The sequence below is a fragment of the Sorex araneus genome, chromosome 1 (genome assembly GCF_027595985.1).
Source record: "Sorex araneus isolate mSorAra2 chromosome 1, mSorAra2.pri, whole genome shotgun sequence".
NCBI classification, from domain to species: domain Eukaryota; kingdom Metazoa; phylum Chordata; class Mammalia; order Eulipotyphla; family Soricidae; genus Sorex; species Sorex araneus.
Window position 1 is genome coordinate 68,529,079 of NC_073302.1, and position 18,572 is coordinate 68,547,650.

General features: G+C 40.3%; 1 protein-coding gene across 2 annotated transcripts in view; it reads left to right on the plus strand.

Moving 5' to 3' along the window:
* The window catches only part of GLIS3 (GLIS family zinc finger 3), a 521,896-nt gene that overhangs the window by 452,106 nt on the left and 51,218 nt on the right, over nt 1–18,572 (plus strand). For both annotated transcript variants that reach the window (XM_055122898.1, XM_055122891.1), the window contains one exon: nt 8,997–9,165. In XM_055122898.1, the coding sequence (XP_054978873.1) occupies nt 8,997–9,165 (169 nt within the window). The remainder of the gene's footprint in view (nt 1–8,996; nt 9,166–18,572) is intronic.

Below are 18,572 nucleotides of genomic sequence, written 5' to 3' on the forward strand. Positions count from 1 at the left end.
AAAGAGAGGTTTTTTGAAAGAGCTCTGAGTTTGTAGGTTAGTCCTTGATTTGGCTGGAATAACATTGCATTAAAAAAATAGATTGTCTCTCTGTGCTAAATATGGTTCCAAGAAGCCTTTGCTATGACATGTTCTGATAAGTCACATGAAAGTAGAGTGGGCTGCACTCTTCTTCCTACTGACAGGGTTGCCCCACTATCTGAAATGGAAAAACATCTTTGGTGGACAACACACTATAGAATAGGAGATGGGTAAAAGATGAATGATAAGCAGTTAGTAAACTCAGTAATTTAAAAAAACTTTTTTTTGTTTGCAGTCATACTGGCAGTATTCAGGGCTTACTCCTGGCTCTGAGATCAGGGCTCACTCCTGGTGGGCATGGAGGACCATTCACAGATTGAACCTGTGTTGGCTGCATGCAAGGCAAGCACCCTGCCCACTGTATTGTCAAACAAGCCTCTCTACTAAAATCTTGTGGGGTCTTTGTGACCAGGTTACCAAAGAAAGATACAAAGAACATTGTTGTCAGATCTCCCAGAATTGGTTGGCCATCCCTATTCCATTTTATTCTTTCTGCTTTTTAACTCTTTCTAAAATGGGCACAGAATGGCATTAGGTGAAACTGAATTACTTACAGTATAGTCAGGATTATTTCCTTGTTCAAAATATGACTTTATATATAATTAACTCTGCTAGTTAGTAAGAGGAAAGAAAGTGTGAGAGATGAGGTTAGATATGTCATGCATTGTCTGAAAAGACCCAAGAGGGCTGCATGAAATGTTGGTTCCAGAGAAGTAGAAGAGCTGCCAGCTTATGCCATTTTGCTTCTAACAAAACATCTTTGTTCTGAAATGAAGATCTTCAGGAGTTTTTCCCAATAAGAAGTTAATATACTTCTTATGATATTTCAGAATGTTTGATGGTAACCTTTGTCATTGACATGGATATCAACCATTATTGTCATGTGGTAGCTTAGTGCATTTCAGAAAGTCATGTAAACATGTATCCTCTTCCATATACTAATAATTTCATCCTTGGCTATAAATCTACTTGCATGATGTAGAAAAGTAATTGGGCAGCTTACACAGAAGTTTAGAGCTTATGTGGGAATATCTATTTGTAAGAGAACTTGAATATTCATGTAACTGTCCAGACTTCAATAAATTCTCATTTTACCTTATTTATTTCCATTCCCTAGTGAAGAGCAGCACTCTGAAACTTGAAGCTAATAGGCATGTTCTTCTGGGTTGTAGTCACTCTTAACTTAATAGACCATCTCTTTAGCACATTTGTTTATCAGTTGCCAGGTAGCTTTCCCATCAGGTGACATGAGTATGTTTTCTTTGTCTTAGTGCACAGGTGACAGGAAGCATTGTTTGCCATCAATTAGCTTGAGGTAGCATGTCAAGGATGTACGGTGGTGTCACTTTCGTCTGACAGCCATCGGATCCTGTTGAGAAGGAATTGTTTCATTATCTGCTTATCAGGGCTGCTGGATAATGATACTCTATGCTGCAAAGTGAAGGAGAAGGGGAGGGGGGAAGACAGGCAGAAAGAATAGATTTAAGGATTGGCAATACTAAAATTATTCATGCCTCAAGGAGAAGGAAAAGATTACAGGGATGACACTGCATACCCTTAAAAAACGTGACTATTTCCTAGTAGGGATAGAATGTGGAATGATGTCCTTCCTGATGGAGGTAGGATGGGGGGAGGTGGAGAGTTCCCAGTCCTAGTGAAAAAATGAAAAAAGGAAAACTAGCCCTACTGGAAGGCAACACAGCAAGGATTCCTTCGGTGTCTCTTCCAGGCTCCAGTTAACCTCAATGCAGCCTCCCAAGAAACCCTATTGGAGCATTTTTCTAGTTTAGTTAGACCAGGGGAGCATTTTCCACCAAACAAGGGTGCAGTGAAGTTGCTCTCAGAGTGAGAAGAGATACTGCAGAAGATATCCAACGGTCTAAATTGTCACTATTGGGACACAAACTCCAGACACTCCTAATTTTGGCCATTTTCTTTAAAATGACCTAAGGGAACATCTTTGGAATTCTGAAAATCAATCATGGTTGGATCTTTATGCTCTTGGAGAAACAAAAAAAGTGCTGAAAACGTAAAAATACTTCAAGATAAACTAAACTTCAAGAGGGACAATTGTGTTGACATTTCAGTAACAGCCCATTTTCGCTCCTTAACGAAGTGCAGTCATGCATGAAAATGGCTTGTTATCTGTTAAACTGAAACACGTTATGAATTGTAACTCAAAGGTGTGCATTACTCTCATAAAATAAAGTACATACGCTTTAACCCTTTGAGGATTCTTTTGCAACCACTGAGCACTTCACAGCAACTTGCATTAGAAAAACTGAATTTAAAATGCTTATTGGTTAGATGATGAATTTTTTAAATGACTCTATTCCAGTTTATAAATATATACATCTTCAAGGAGAAGGCATACTTTACTGGAAATGTGCCATTTGAAACCAGTGTATGTCTTTGTCTTCCCCCACTCTGTTAATAGTAGTAATAATTTATAATAAAAATAGCAAAAATAGCAATAATGGTCTCTTGAGCATTAAATCATGATCTAGGCATAATGCTCTTTACTTTATATGACATAATTCTCACCATCAAGTGAGGTATTATCCAAAATTAAGAAACTGAACCTAGGTTAACTGACTTTCCTAAGACACGTTTGTCATAATTGGTAAAGCTCAGACTAACCCAGATCCACCTGACTCCCAGTATATGTGCTTCATTCTCTTAATAACCACCCTGCTCCCCACTGATCTCTAGTGCACAATTCCTGACGAGGCCAAGAAGCCACCGTTTCCATTGCAGCTCAACTGTTTCCTGAAATCCTTCCAATTTCAATTTCTTTTAGAGAGAAAAAATAGAGATAGAGGGACAACATTAAACTCCACATCTGACTGGGATCACTAATTCTTACTAATGTCTCTGTGAAAGTTATTGCAGCCTAGTTTTATTGGTTAGCATACCCCTCAGTGTCCTGAGCTATGAATGGTGAGCCAATACCTCTTCTGGTACCTGCCACCCAAGACTTAAATGTCATTTCTCAGGGTCTCAGAATGAGTTCAGGATTCTACAAATGAATTGACAATACATGAGAAATATGGGATCCCCCTTTTCTATCAGAAGAGGCTCAGATAGTAGAGCAACGCCTCAGCCTCTCTAGCAATTACACATGAATCCAAATGCAGAGTTACTCTTAACAGTTCAGTGATCATAGATCTGCAGAATAAATCTCTGCTTTTACAGAAGGAAATAGCTCATACATTGTACTCAATTATGGCAACAAGTGCTTCTGTCGTATAGCCCACAAATAATCTCTTCCTGCTTGCTTTCTTCCCTTCTAGTGTATCAGTGCTCCCTCCCCTGACAAATAACTGAAATCTTTATTTTGGAAAGGAACAAAAGCACATTTCCTATCAACTCTTTGTCTCCCAAGCTAAATACTTTCATCCTGAATTAATTTTCAGAGGTAGGACATTTCTCTCCATACTGAGGTTCCTTGGTGCCTTTGGGGTCTAATCAGTAGAAACAGAAATGGGAATAGTATTTTGCATCCTAATCGGCACCTTGATAGTTAAAGCTTGATCTGCATTGGGGTAGAGAAAGCGTCTAGTGATACCAACCAGCTTTTGCATGTGAAGTTTGCAAGGATTCAGAGAGTACAACACTCTGTGCCCGTTATTGAATTCATCCTGTATTTGAGGGGCAACGAGCATGTTGGTTAGGGGGTTATTTTCAGTCTTTTTGAGTTTTTATTTCAGCTCCATATCAGCCACATAGTGTGCCAGGAACCAGATTTAAGCTTCAAGTTCCTCATCAATGAACTGGAAAAAAGTTTGCAAAGCACTCAATAAATATTGACCATTTATTCTGATGTATACAGCAGTAAGAAGATGAACTGTGTTTTAAATATGGCCCAGAACTTTCCACTCCAGACCAGCAGCCTAGGCATCATTGGAGAATTTTATAGAAGCCCAGATTCTCGGCACTTCCTGCCCATGAGACTCAGGGAATCAGATCAATGTTTTATCCTACAATATTTGTACATATTGAAGCTTGGAAGGCAAGACCCTAGCTGTCTGAAGTTTCAAATAGGAATATGTATTCCACTGAGCTACTTTTTAATATAGCTCGGAGCAATAAGAGAGGTTGTTTTCTCTCTGAACTTATGGAAACTTAGCCACCATCTCATGTATATGGTAGCCTTCCCTGGCTCATTGGATGAATAGGCATCTTATAAGGAAGCTACTGACACTCCAAGCCATCTTTCATTGCCACAGTGAATATCTGACAGCTAAAAGGTACACTACCTACTTGTCCCCATTGAATATAAAGAAGAACTGGAAAGGGAGAGCTGCCTGTTAACTAGTTTGTTAAAAGTGCCAGTATAAATACCTTATTCCTTAAACCCAGTAAGATGACATTTGCAGAGCACATATATGAACAGAATTTGATTTGCCAAAATAATAAAACCAAATTGAGTCACCTCCACCATCCTCTGTTGGAGACAGGATGAAAGGCAGCAATCAGCCAAAGCCCAGAGAGAGAGAAAGGACAGCACAGCAGGGGGACCAGCTCTTGGTCCTCTGCTGAAAGCAGACATTCTGAATTTATCTTAAAAATAAAAAAAAATGGCTTTTTTATTTCCTTGGGGAATCCACCATATCTTCATCACAAAAGCAATAAAAATTTTCAATATTCTTCTTTGTGGTGCCTAATCAATTGTCCCCGCTGTCAGTCTTCAGCCCCATTTGGAGCCTACTTCCAGCCTTGTGAACACGCTGACCCCCAATGTGACACCAATGAAGACCACCCCCATGGGCATCCTGTATGTGCTGGTTGATCAGAACGGTTTTGTTACTATTTCCCTGTATTCCAAAGGGATTGCTTCTCTTTCATATGCTTCACTCAGTAGCCCTTGTTGGATGCCCCAGCAGGTTTGAGATTAAAAATTCATTTTACGTTTTTAACAGATTTTTTTCTTTTTTGTGAATAATCAGTTGTACTGGAAACATCACTTGGCAAAGCCCAAGCATTTGCAAGCATTTGAAAACATGTAATGGGAGGAGGGGGGAAGCGCATTGCAAATCTGTGTGGAGTCAGTTAATAGGCATTTCCACTTCAAACATTAAGACATATTAGAATCTCTTTGTACAAATTAGGGGTTGGAAATTGATGTTTTAATAAATGAATAAAGGAATATTCTTAAATTATATTAGAATGGACTTTAGGGTGTATGACTAAAAAAGTGAGACACTTCTAGAAGTCAGCATTAGTAGGACAGGTAATGCCCAGTGATAATCTAAACAATGTAGTTCTTTAGTAGAGGCCTCAGAGGATCTCACCAAAGCCAAAACCATCTGGCTTCAGAGATCTGTCTATTTCATGAGAAGGGTGTGTGAAATTGTTACACGTAACAATATGAGAAGGGGGTCGTTGAGTATTAGAAAGCCATGCTTGTGTTCATTATTACTGCCTCCAAGTCTCAGATCATCAACCTGAACACAACACCTTCACCTATACTCTACTTTTAAAGTACCCTGTTAGATACTAAATCCTAAACATACTAGAAGAGAGAGTTTCCTGTATATCTCATCTCATCTTTTAGAAAGCAAAGATATGTCACAGGCCTCAATTTGCTAAGAGGTGATACCTCACCTCCTAAATAAGGAACAATTCAGTTTGCTCTTCAGACTATACACTGAATTCTAAAACTTTCTCTTCCTTATTTGTATAGCACTTCTGGCTGAAGGGCCATTGTACTTTTTACCAACTGGAGCAATAGAAGAAAAGACTGTATATGTGTGTTTGACAGTTGTTCAGTCAACACGACTTCTGCAAAACCAGGGGTAACATTTCTAAGCCTTCATACATAGACCAAACACCCCTAACATCCACTTTATTTCCTCACCCCAACATGTTTCTCCCTACAGCCATTGGTATGGTAGTCAGCTGAACCAGCAGAACTTAATAGTAATTCATCACCTATACCATGTACCAATTGCGTTCTTACCTTCAGCAGTCTTCTCTGTGACCACCCAGGTACACAGGCTTACTTGGGCTTGTGAGAAAACTAACACTTTGTCGCAATCATGGTATAGGGTTTGTTCAATTATTGACCCTTTCTATTCCTGACTTCACTGAACCCCTAGTTGGACTCCATTCTGTTTAAATTATGTTCATCTTTGCTGAGCAGTATGAATGATGCTTTTGGAAGTAGTAGGCACCAAAGGGTTTATATTCCCTAATCTGTCCCAGGACCTAGCTCAGTCTGTCGTATGGTATAGGCTTCATAAATATTTTTGGAATCATTGGCATCTGAGTGGGGTACGAGAAGAATAAAAATAACTCTGGAGATAGAACAAAAGCATTAAAATAAGTATATAAAGATAATTCTGTAGCACAATAACTCATATTGAGATTTGAGATTAGGTCAGTTGTCTGGTTTGACTAGAACTTAGGGCATAATATGGGGCCAGAAATAAGGTAGTGCTAAGGCACTTTTCATTGTTTACACTATTTTATGATCTACAAGTCTTGATGTTTTAATATAGTATGTGTATATATATATATATATATATATATATATATATGTCTGTTCCCATCACTAACCTGCATTCTGCACAAGGCAGCAACCAATATATATGACTGACATCTAGAGGATGGATGGAAAGATGGCTGGATGGACAGATGGACCGATGGAGAGGTATAAGGATTAACAAGTTGATGGAGGAATGTATGAACATAATGATGGGCAGGTCGACAGTTTGGTCATGACTATGAAATGGAGGAAGGGGAGGCCCCTTATTATACCCTTTCTAACTTTTTTTGTGTGAGGTTGCAAAATCATGCCAAATTATCCAGCCTTTTGCATTTCAGTGAATGAAAACTATAGAACTAATATGGATAATGTAGACCTCTTGGAAGGACCACATTTTCTATTAAACCATTGAGTAGAACATTGTCCTTCAACTTTTTTCACCTGAATACTGACAACTGTCCTGCACACTGGCTTACTGACTGCCAGTTATAATCAAGGTATAGATTTTGCACCTGCAGACTAGTGGTTGAAGAATATTGGAATAGAACATGGCGTGTGCACACCAAGTTCCTTATGCCTATGGGGTTTAAGCATGGAAGTGTTTCATTGGTGATACACAGTCACACAAAATACCTCCAGGCATAATAAGTGATGAATGCATGCAGGAACTACAACAGAACAAATAGGAGAGCTCTTGTTTCTGCACAGAGGCAGGGAGGGAAAAAAAGAACCTGTGTTTCCACAGTATCTCTATGACCTCTTATTATTCCATTAGGTTTTTGAGTAGTTTATAAAATACCAAGCTCCATGCTGACAAGCACCAGTATTGAAACTATTACCACAGTCAATCCAAACAGTCTTCTCCCATGGGTAAAATTATTATTTGGAATATACACAGAATTGTGGTTGCCTGAGCGAGCTGAACATAAATGAGGGTAGTGATTCATAAGGTGACTCTAGCAAGTTTGCAAACGTGCAACTTTTCTGGAGGCTGACGCACACAACAGAAGCTTTGCATTGCCTTTTTGATTTGCTAAGCATTTTCTAGTCTCGCACCTATTCAGGACTTGGAGAGCTGTGGAGAATGCACACTTCTGAGGACAAGAGTTAACCTGACAGAATGCTGATTTACCAGAAATAAACCCTTCAAAACAGATCACATCCCTGTCAGTAGCTTTTTGAGCGGGAAGATGGTAATTCTGCCTCTTCACATGTTCCTTTAAACACTTGAACTCTTGTTCCATTGGATTATTAAGCTTTTGGGGGCTGGGTCATCTGGGGTATTAGCTGGAGGTTGGAGAAAACTAGTACCGGTCTAAAAATACACTTCTCTGAACTTTTAAACCCTCCAATCTCTTTGATTATGTGCTTCTCTTTCTTAATCCTGAACCTGATTTTTTTAAATCCATTTATTCTTTGATTTCAGTAGAGTAAGTTCAAAAAGAGCAGGGATGGGTATAAAGCTTAGCATGGCTTTGTATAGAGAAGGAAGTTAAGGAGAGTCAGCATAATGATTCTGGTATGATTGCAGCATAATGAGATGTCTGCTGAGTAGGTCCTAGATGCCAAGAGCTTTTCTCTGATAGTGATAGACTTGGAAAGTGACAAGCCCCAGTTTCTCCCGTGACATCGCACCAATTAGCCGATCTAAATGGGCACATATTTAAGTTTGAGTTCTGGAACAGTTCTCAAAGACTTGGTTGCCCCGATAAATGAGGCTGTAACTCACCCAGGCAGAAACGGAGAAGAGTCTGGGAGCTGTGTTGAAGACCTTTCCACCTTTTTAAAATTTTGAGGTGTTGGAAGAGGATTCGTTTATTTGATGAAGACCAAGAATATCCCTCATACCATTGGTGGGGAAATGCCCAGGGCCAGTTAGATATTGAAGTTGAAAGGGTGTGGGTTCTTGTCTGACTGTGCAGATCAGGGGATGTTCCACTAATGTAGCCTTGACAGAATGAGATGTTAGCCCAGCACAGTGACTCACAGTCACAATGAGAAGTCAGAAGTCACTGCACTGTGCCCTGCTCAGGCAGGAGAGTGACTACCCTGTGACCTGACACTCATCCCCTGGGACTGAACATGCTGACAGAGAGAATTTCATGAGGCAGATAGTCCAAGATGAGCACACTCTACACCGTCCAGACGGGGAACTAGTAGGGAAGAGCGACCAGTGGTCATCGGACAAACCCCAAACCACAGACTGAGCCTGCTGAACTTGAGCTCCCCTGGCAGCACATTAGCCAAGGACCTGTTCGCCATCAAACAGAAGTTGTGTACATTCAGTAAGGGTAAAATTGCTGCCTGAAAATTACCAAGAGAAAAACAAACAAGCCCCTAAAGTATGCTTGCCCTCAGCCTTTAGTTCTTAGACTATGCGTGCTAAGCGTGGAGCAGTCTGATGCTTGTTCTCCCTTGATTTCAGCTTCCATTTTCTCGAGCAATCATTCAAGCCGAAGCGGAACAGCTGCTGGGGCCGTGCCACCCCCACATCCTGTCAGTCACCCCTCTCCAGGACATAATGTACAGGGGAGCCCCCACAACCCCTCCTCCCAGTTACCTCCACTCACAGCTGTGGACTCCGGAGCTGAGAGGTAAGGCCATCTGTCTCTCTCTTCTAATAGGTGTCGCCGCCAAAACGCCCTCCACTGAGAAGTGCTTTGACAGTTGCTGAGTTTTATTAATAATCCATTGGTGGGTTGAGTTGCCCAAAGGTGACATTTTAAAAGTATATACACAAAGCACGTGGAACAAATATCTCAGTATCTGTTTTATGTTACATGGAGGGAAGAAATGAAAAGATATTGCCAATAGCCAGCTCAAGTGTCTGATGATCTGACGCACGGGAAAGTTCCTGTCCTTTCCACCTTGCTTTTTTTTTCCTGCTTGTTTGTTTTAAGATTTCTATTTAAAAGTAGTGTCCCTATAGATTGAAATGCTTTTCAGATGCAAAGATGGTGCCTTCATCACAGAGATCACTTGTATTTGAAAGCAGAGAGTACTGTATGGATAATTGGAAAGTGGATTTTAATGTGTGTACTTTATGGTGATTCCACCAACATAGTTTCAGGTAGACAGTTGTTAAGTCTTGATATTTCATTTCTTGTGCTTATGCTTGTTCAGTCCTTCAGTGTAGGACACATGCCACACCTCTTGTTTCCCTATTTCTCATGTAACTTCAGTTGACCTACTTCCAGTTTTGCCCACAGACTTCCAGAGGTAAAAAATTATGTCAGAGATGCCTCATTTTTAATAACATAATCAAAAATTAATTTTAGTCACTGTCACTGTCATTTGTTGTTCATCGATATGCCCGAGTGGGCACTAGTAACGTCTCTCGATTGTGAGACTTATTTATTACTGTTTTTGGCACATCCAATACACCATGGGTAGCTTGCCAGGCTCTGCTGTGTGGGCGAGATACTCTCAGTAGCTTGCTGGGCTCTCCGAGAGGGGCGGAGGACTTGAACACGGGTCAGCCGCATGAAAGGCAAATGCCCTACCACTGTGCTATTGCTTTAGCCCGTAAGTTTATTTTTGTTTTAAAACTTTATATAACTAAATCACAGCACATTTTCTCTTAATTTGTTTTTTTTTTCTTTTGGGGTCACACCAGGCAATGCACTCAGGAATCACCCCTGGCGGTGCTCAGGGAACCATATGGGATGCTGGGATTCGAACCTGGGTCGGTTGCGTGCAAGGCAAGCCCTACCTGCTCTGCTATTGCTCCAGTCCCCTCTTAATTTGTTTTTTAAATGTCATTTAGGTGACAGTATTACCATAGTGTTCAGGTTTCTGGTATTGCTGTAAAAAGATATTGCTCACCTCCATCACCCACATACCAGGATCCTCCACATATATCCCTATGTCCACACTGGGGTCCAATATCCCCTCCACCCCACCCCTGCCATTATTTGTTAATTGACACTTTTGTGTTGAGAGCATACTTTTACCTACCTTAGCACCACCCACGTGCTCAAGACCTTCCACTTAGGTTCCTGCATTACTTCCTGGAAACCTGTTGGTACTCCCTTTTTAATGCTCCCCCAAACTTGGCCTTCTCAGGTTTGTTTTCATGTAACTGAGATTTATTATTGATTTATTATTGCCAATAGCCAACTCAAGTGTCTTATATTGGAAATGCATGGGAATGGCTTCTGCCTCTAATTTATTACACTCAGCATGAGTTGAATAGGCAAAAGAAATTAAAGTCTTTAATCTTGCTTGGAAAGATAATATAATAGGGAAGGAGTTTGCTTTCCACACACCCAACGTGGATTTGATCCCCAGCACCATATATGGTTCCTTGAAAACCACCAAGAGTGATCCCAGAGCACAAAACCAGGAGTAAACCCTGAGCATAGCTAGCAGTGATTCAAATACAAAACAGTTTGAGTCTTATATTTCATCAGCAATCTGTGATTTTGTCATTGTTGTCCAGGTCTTTGTGTTTTTACATATGTTTTAATTCTAATAAACCATAAAAATTTGGGGCTGGAGTGATAGCATAGCAGGTATGGCGTTTGCTTTGCATGCAGCTGACCTGGCTTCAATCCCTGGCATCTCATGTGGTCCCCCAAGCACCGCCAGGAGTAATTCTTGAGTGCAGAGCCAGGAGTAACCCCTGAGCAATGCTGGGTGTGACCTAAAAAGCAAAAGAAAAAAATTACCTGTACTTTTATTTATTAATATACCCATACATTTAACAAACTTTGTTGCTTGCCAGCTATGTCTCCAACATTGTGCTTAGTGCTAGGAATTCACATTATTAATTCATGGTAAAAATAAAATGATCATCAAAATAAATGACTGAACGATGGTACAGCAGGTAAGGCACTTGGCCTTGCATACAGCCAATCTGAGTTTAATCCCTGGCACCACATGTAACTTACCAGGAGTGATCCCTAAACAAAGAGCCAGGAATAACCCATTAGCACCACCAGGTGTGGCCCCAAAACAAATCAAACAACAAAAAAACTCATGGTCCTGATCTTATAATAAACCAAATATAGTAATGCTATTTGGGTAAATGATATCGTAGAGAAGCCAGCAGAGTCCAGAGATGATATCCTTCAGAGAAGAAGGGACAATGTGATCTAGGTATTTAGGCATTGAAGGAAATAAACTTTTGTCCAGATCAATAAATGGGGAATGGCATTCAAGACAGAGAAGCATACATAATACATAAGACATGAGGAAAGACAAAAACATAAGACATAAATGGGAGAGGCCAGTTGGCATCATCTAAAGTGGACATGGCTGAGGAAATCACGAAAGACTGGGTTGACTCATATGGAGCCATACGTAGTTGTTTTTTTTTTTAATTTTATCTGTTATGTTTTGCCACATTATTTATTTTTATAAAGTTGTTCATAATTTTTTACATTCCATATCCCAACATTAATCCCACGAGTATGGGACGTTATTTGCCCCATAATAGAGGAGCACATCATATAGTCACGATCACAAAATCACGTTGATCATCAATTTCTCGAGCGGGCTCAGTAACCTCTCCATTCGTCCTATCCCTGAGATTTTAGAAGCCTCTCTCTGCTCGGCCTTCCAAACAATGCCGCATTGGAGGCTATTTCAGGGTCAGAGGAATGAGATCCACCTGTTACTGGCTTTAGCATATGAATACACCATGGGAAACTTGCGAGACTGTCCCATGTGGGCAGGAAACTCTCAGTAGCTTGCTAGTATCTCCCAAAGGGAGAAGTAGGTTATAAGATATAAACCGCACACTTCTGGGAGCTTTTGCTTTTAAGTCTCTGGATGTTGGCCATTGATGGGATTACACACACCTGGCTTCCTCTGCCGGTACCTTCATGCATGAGGCTTGTCCTGTCCGAACATGTGGAGAGTGGCCTTGAGCATGGCTGTGGCTAGGTTCCAGTGGTCTTCAGAACTACCCCCGGCTGCTGCCCCCGCCGCTGCCCCCTACCCAAGTAGCGGCCCTAGCCTGGTCAGCGGCAGCATCTTGCAGGCGAATGGGGCTGGAGGAGGAGGAGGCGGACACAGGGGGCTGCGGGGGCCAGGAACAGACCCAGGAACTTGCCTGCCTGTCGGCCCAGAGCGGGGAGTCTTCTCCCTCGTCATTCGCAGGGGACCTGGCCCACACCAATGGGCTCCTGCCTTCCACCCCCTCCACCGCCAGCAACAATAGCAACAGCCTGAATGTCAAAAACAGGGTTTCAGGCGGGGCAGCTGCCGCCTAGGCCACAGTCACCGCTGCCACCACCACCACCTCCCTGGCCACCCCCAACCTGGGCAGCAGCCTCAAGAAGAAGAAGCAGCTCTCGAAGTTCGACGAGGATGTCATTAGGCTCATAGGACAGCACTTGAATGGCTTAGGGCTCAACCAGACTGTTGACCTCCTCATGCAAGAGTCAGGATGTCGTTTAGAACATTCTTCTGCTATCAAATTCTGAAATCATGTCATGGAAGGAGACTAGGATAAGGCAGAAAATGACCTGAATGAGCTAAAGCCTTTAGTGCATTCTCCTCATGCTATTGTGGTAAGAGGCACACTTGAAATCTCTCAAACATTGGAATAATTGTGAGGATGAAGTTTTTGCTGCTGCAGCAGAAGTACCTGGAATACCTGGAGGATGGCAAGGTCCTGGAGGCACTTCAAGTTCTGCACTGTGAGTTGACGCCACTGAAATACAATCATATAGTCATTTTTAAAAAACTAGGAGCGGGGCCAAAGCAATAGTACAACAGGTAGGGCCTTTGCCTTGCTTGTAGCCAACCTGGGTTTGGTCCCCGGCATACCACATTGTCCTTTGAGCCTCACCAGGAATGACCCTTAAGTGTAGAACTAAAAATAACCCCTGAGCACTGTGCAGTGTGGCCTCAAAACAAATAAGAGTATACGATGGTAATGATGGTAAAATAATTGAATCTGGAAGCAGGGACAGTGATAGGAAAACAAGAAAGAGCTTATTTCAGTAATGCTTGTGAGTGATGTGAGGACTTAAACTAAGACAAAACAGTAAGATGGAGATTTCATTCAAAGAGTATTATTTAAGACTAATCGTTAATGTACAGAAACACTGTATGCTTGTTAATTTAACAAAACACTGATTGTTAATGTATACATGACGTAAAGAGAATGGGCCAAAATCTATTCTGGAGTTTTATCGCTAAACTGCACACCAAAGTGGAAGATGATGTTATTAATCAAAAAATGAAACTACAGGAAGAATGTGGTAATGTGAAAGAAGATGCTGAATAGAGGAGAGAGTGGGAAACAATTATAACAAATGGGCGTATGGGCTATAAGTTTTAAGTGGTTGTGAAAGATCTGTCTAATGGACAATTAGAATTATAATCAGAAAATGTCAGACTTATTTTAGCAGAATTGTGTTCATTGGGAAGCATAAACAAATTATTAGCTTCTTCCCACAGGACCCATCAAGACAGCAGTGTAAAAATGATAAGTTCCTATTAATTTCACAGGTACTAGACAGGCAGTCTTTCCAGTTATCAGATATAATTTTGTAAGTTATCAGAGTTAAGTCTGTAAGATCTTACTCATTTTAACATTTGATTTTGGACTGTAAGTGATATTAGCTTAGACTTTTCATTACCTTCTTCTATTTTTCCTGGTTAAGAATAATACTCCATAAGATAGTGAAGTTAAGAAAAGAATCATCAGGACCTTCTCTTCTTCATCTCATCATTTGTCATACAAGCTCTTTACAAGAAAAAATAAATCCATGCATATTCTTTTTTTAAGGAATATTTGTTGAAACAGTTTAGGCATTACTGGAGTAAATAACAATAAAAACCCTATATCTGAATCCAAGCTCCAGGGCCAAAGTGTTAGGGAATAGGTGTTTGCTTTGCATACAACCCACCCAGAATTGATCCCTGGCACCCTATTTTGTCCCCCAAGCCCACCAAGAGTGACCCCTAAGTGAAGAGCCAGAAGTAAGCCCCGAGCATTCCTGGGGATTCCACTCCCTCCCCCCGCAAAAAAAGAGAAAGATTGAATCCCAGATCCTACAGTTTCTAACTATTTGACTGTGTTTCACTTATGGTTCTGCTGTTTCACTTTTTAAAATATATATATATATATTTTATATATATATTTTATATATATATAAATATATATATATATTTCAGTTTCTTTCCTTTCTTAATTCCCTTTTCGAGGTTTGCAACAGGTCTGGAGACAAAATATAGGAGTTAAGGTGCTTACCTTGCATGCATCTAACACTTATTTGATCTCAGGCACTGGAGCATTGCAGCTAACCACAGAGCCAGGAGTAAGTTCTGAGCACTACTGGGTGGGGGCTGGAGCAATAGCGCAGCAGGTAGGGCGTTCACCTTGCACTCAGCCAACCCGGGTTGATTCCTCCACCCCTCTCGGAGAGCCCAGCAAGCTACCGAGAGTATCTAGCCTGCCCAGCAGAGCTTGGCAAACTACCCATGGCATATTCGATATGCCAAAAACAGTAACAAAAAGTCTCTCAGTGGAGACGTTACTGGTGCCCGCTAGAGCAAATCGATGAGCCACGGGATGACAGTGATGACAGTGATGACTGGCTGTGGTTCAAAAGCCAAGAAATTCATTAAGTGAAAGCTTCTTACATATTTAAAAACTACATGAATAATACAGCCTGGCTAGGAAAGACAGCAGTGGTTAAGGCACTTGTCTTGCATGCTGCCACTCCTGGCTCAATCTCTGATTCTTATATGGTCCTACAAGCCCTAACAGGAGTGATTTCCTGAGTACAGAGCCAGGAGTAAGCCCTGCACACCACTGGATGTAACACCAAATCAAAATAAAATAAAATAAATTTAAAACAACAAGAATAATCCAACCAGAACTGGAGAGATAGTATAGCAGGTATTGTCTTGCATCCAGCTTACCTTAATTTCATCCCAAACACCTTGTATAATCACCTGAGCCCTGCCAAGAATGATCTTGAGCACAGAACCAAGAATAAGCCTTGAGAACTGCCTAGTGTGGTCCAAAAAGAAAAAGAGGAGTAGTGCAGTGAACATCTCTACACTATGCACCATACTTATTCCATGTTAATATTTTGCCACTTCCCTCTTTTTGTTTTTCTTGCCACTCTGTTTATTGTCTCTTTGTCTTTTTTCTCTACTTGTATATTCTTTGTTCTCTGTTGTTTTTCAACCACATCATTGCAAATACAGTTGAGCTCTTCACACTAATTGTTTCCATATGTCAAATATTTTCCAGCAAAATTACAGTATAATTATAATTCTCAGGAAATTTTTCATTTATTTTATATTATTGTTTAATATACAGTTAATTTTCAAATTTCCTAAATTGTGTGTATATTGTCACCTTTTTTTTTTCTTACTCTTTATGATCCAGACTCTTTAGTAATGCTTAATTCTTTTTCACTCTGTGGAACTTTTAACAGTTTCCCAACTTTTAAACATTGTCACTATCATGATTACTGTTTTATGACCATGACACTTTTGAAGACCTTTATTTTACAGAACATCCCATCTTTTGAATATCTCTGACTGTAAACTCCTAAACATTGCAAACATTTTTGCCAGGAGTTTCCCATAGGTAATGTTGGTGTTCCTTAGCTCTTTATATCTCTTTTGCACCACATCGAGATTTAGGATTAAGTGATCCAAAGCAAGGGCATGTTACATGGCATGAAGCAGACAGTCGATAGTTGATAGTTGACACCAATAACATAGAGGCAGGCACCCTTGGCATGACAGATCTAAAATTGGAAGCCCGAGAATGTCACTTAGTGATTACAGAATTTGACCAAGTGAATTATCATGGAAGGAGAAAATGAGATGAAGGGAGAACAATGGCACCTTGTATGACTGAGTATATAAAGTGGGAATTTTTACTTTTGTGATTGCTTCACTGTGATACTCTTCCATGGGGTGTGTGCCCCAGCCCTATATCCCCAGCCTAACCAGAAAAGGCAAGTGTAGAAGTTTATCAGCTCCAGTCAGGTTTGGATGATCAGAGGAGGATGATACAAAACAACCCAGAATTATCCAAGTGTCCAGCATGAAAATACTTAGAGGAAATGTGCTTACCTTCTGCTTTTGATTCATATATCTTTGCCTCTGTTTGCCTGGGAAATCCCCCAGTAAAAACTCTAGCAATTTACTTAATGGAAATAGTTTCATCAAACTTTGCAATTTTTAGTGGGAATCTGGCATTTTTTCCAGCTTTGTGGGCATTGATTCACCGTTTACTTGGCTTTTGCTTGTTAATAAAATGAGCTGAGTCACTGTCAGAAGTCAGGGAAGGTCCACAGCACCTATCCAGTTAACATCAGATTTTTTATCTTTACCAGCATAAAGTAGCATAAATGCTATTTCTCTCAACTGGACGAGAGAAATACAATTTCAAATACAAGCTCCACTTGTATTTGAAATTGTATATGAATGACACATCATTTCAGTGATTTAAGCAGTACCACATCACCTAATGTTCATTTAAATTTGTTACGGGAAGTGATGTTTTACTGTGTCATGTTGAACCTGTGGTACTTTATATGATAGTGGCTTCCCATAAGAGGAACCCAATGTCTTTGGCAACATTTGTTCATTGGGCATCATAATATTTCTGTTAATCAGAAAAATATGTATATTGTTGGGAATCTCTTTCTGAGATGAAGATATTGTGCAATTCCAAGAATAAGTCAGCTGAATTTGTGTCAATCATCTAGTCTAAGAGCACGTCAGCTGCCTCTCACCATTTCAAAGAAGGCACAGACATAATAATTAGTAGAATGTTCCATAGTACATGATAGAGTCTAAGGGGACTTGTGGATGACCACAGAGGAATGAAAAGTAAAGAGATTTTTATGAGCCCCATTTCTAAGCCACAAAAGGCCAAAACCAAGAATAATGTCTTCTCCTTAGAGAGTGTATGGTCTAGTTTAATAAGGAAAGAACATTTTAGGCATTGTTTTTCAAAAAGTGGTCAAAGCACCTTGACCAAGTACGGAATGCCAACTTTTCCAAGTCTGTCAGGTACTGGGTATCCTTAACACCATTTTCATTCTTAGCAGATGTGAGTCTGATAGATTTCTATGTTCCTTGATATTAGTGCAGTCTTTCTTATGTCTCTGCCCAACCAGGGCTGGCTTTCACAGTATTTTCTAATTCAGCTTTGGGAACTTGGCACAGCTTTCCTGGATAGTAAGAAGTTAAAGATAGCAGTTGTCTACTGGTAGTCCTGTGAGGCTCTGTTAACCTGCTAACTAACTTTGATTCTGCATCTTAACTCAGGATCTTTGTCCACCTAAAGACTTCCTTTGGTGTTCTATTACTGACTAAATATTATTCAGTCTCTCAGAAAGCCCTACTGCTCCCTTGCAATTCACAGATGCTTCCTTTTAAATCCCTTGGTTCTTACTGCTTTGTTTATTTGTTTTATATTGTTGTAGTGTCCACCAAGTAGATTAAATCAGTGAGTTTGAAATGTCTCCTGTGTCTATCAGAAGAAAAACTGGCAAGGGATGGGAAAATGATTCATCTGTTTCACAAGCATTGAAAGATTGTCCTTTGTATATCCTAGGATAAGACAGCGCTATGAGGGTTATTTTATTTTTATTTTAATACAATTTTAAAAGACAGTTTTATCCCTTTCCATTCCAACTTGTAATTTATAAAGTCACAATATATCAGAGTTTGAGTCACTAATTTTTTTAATGACTTCCATGGTAAGAGACAAAGTGGCAAACATCTTGTATCAGCAATAACTTGTTCTCACTTGCCTGTGTTATGAAAGAGAAGACCTGGATATTGTTAAGTAGGAGACACATTGCTAGGTGTCCTAATTTAGTCATACTTTACCTGATGAGCACCTCTTTCAGAGTCTATAACAGATATAACACACAGCTAGTGCTACAAGACAAGAAGCATTACTCTTTCTGTTTAGGCTGCAGCCCTTTCTATTCTAAAGATTATTACCCTCATTTAGCATCCCATAGGGGGGCCATTTCTCTCTAGAGATGGACTTACACAGATA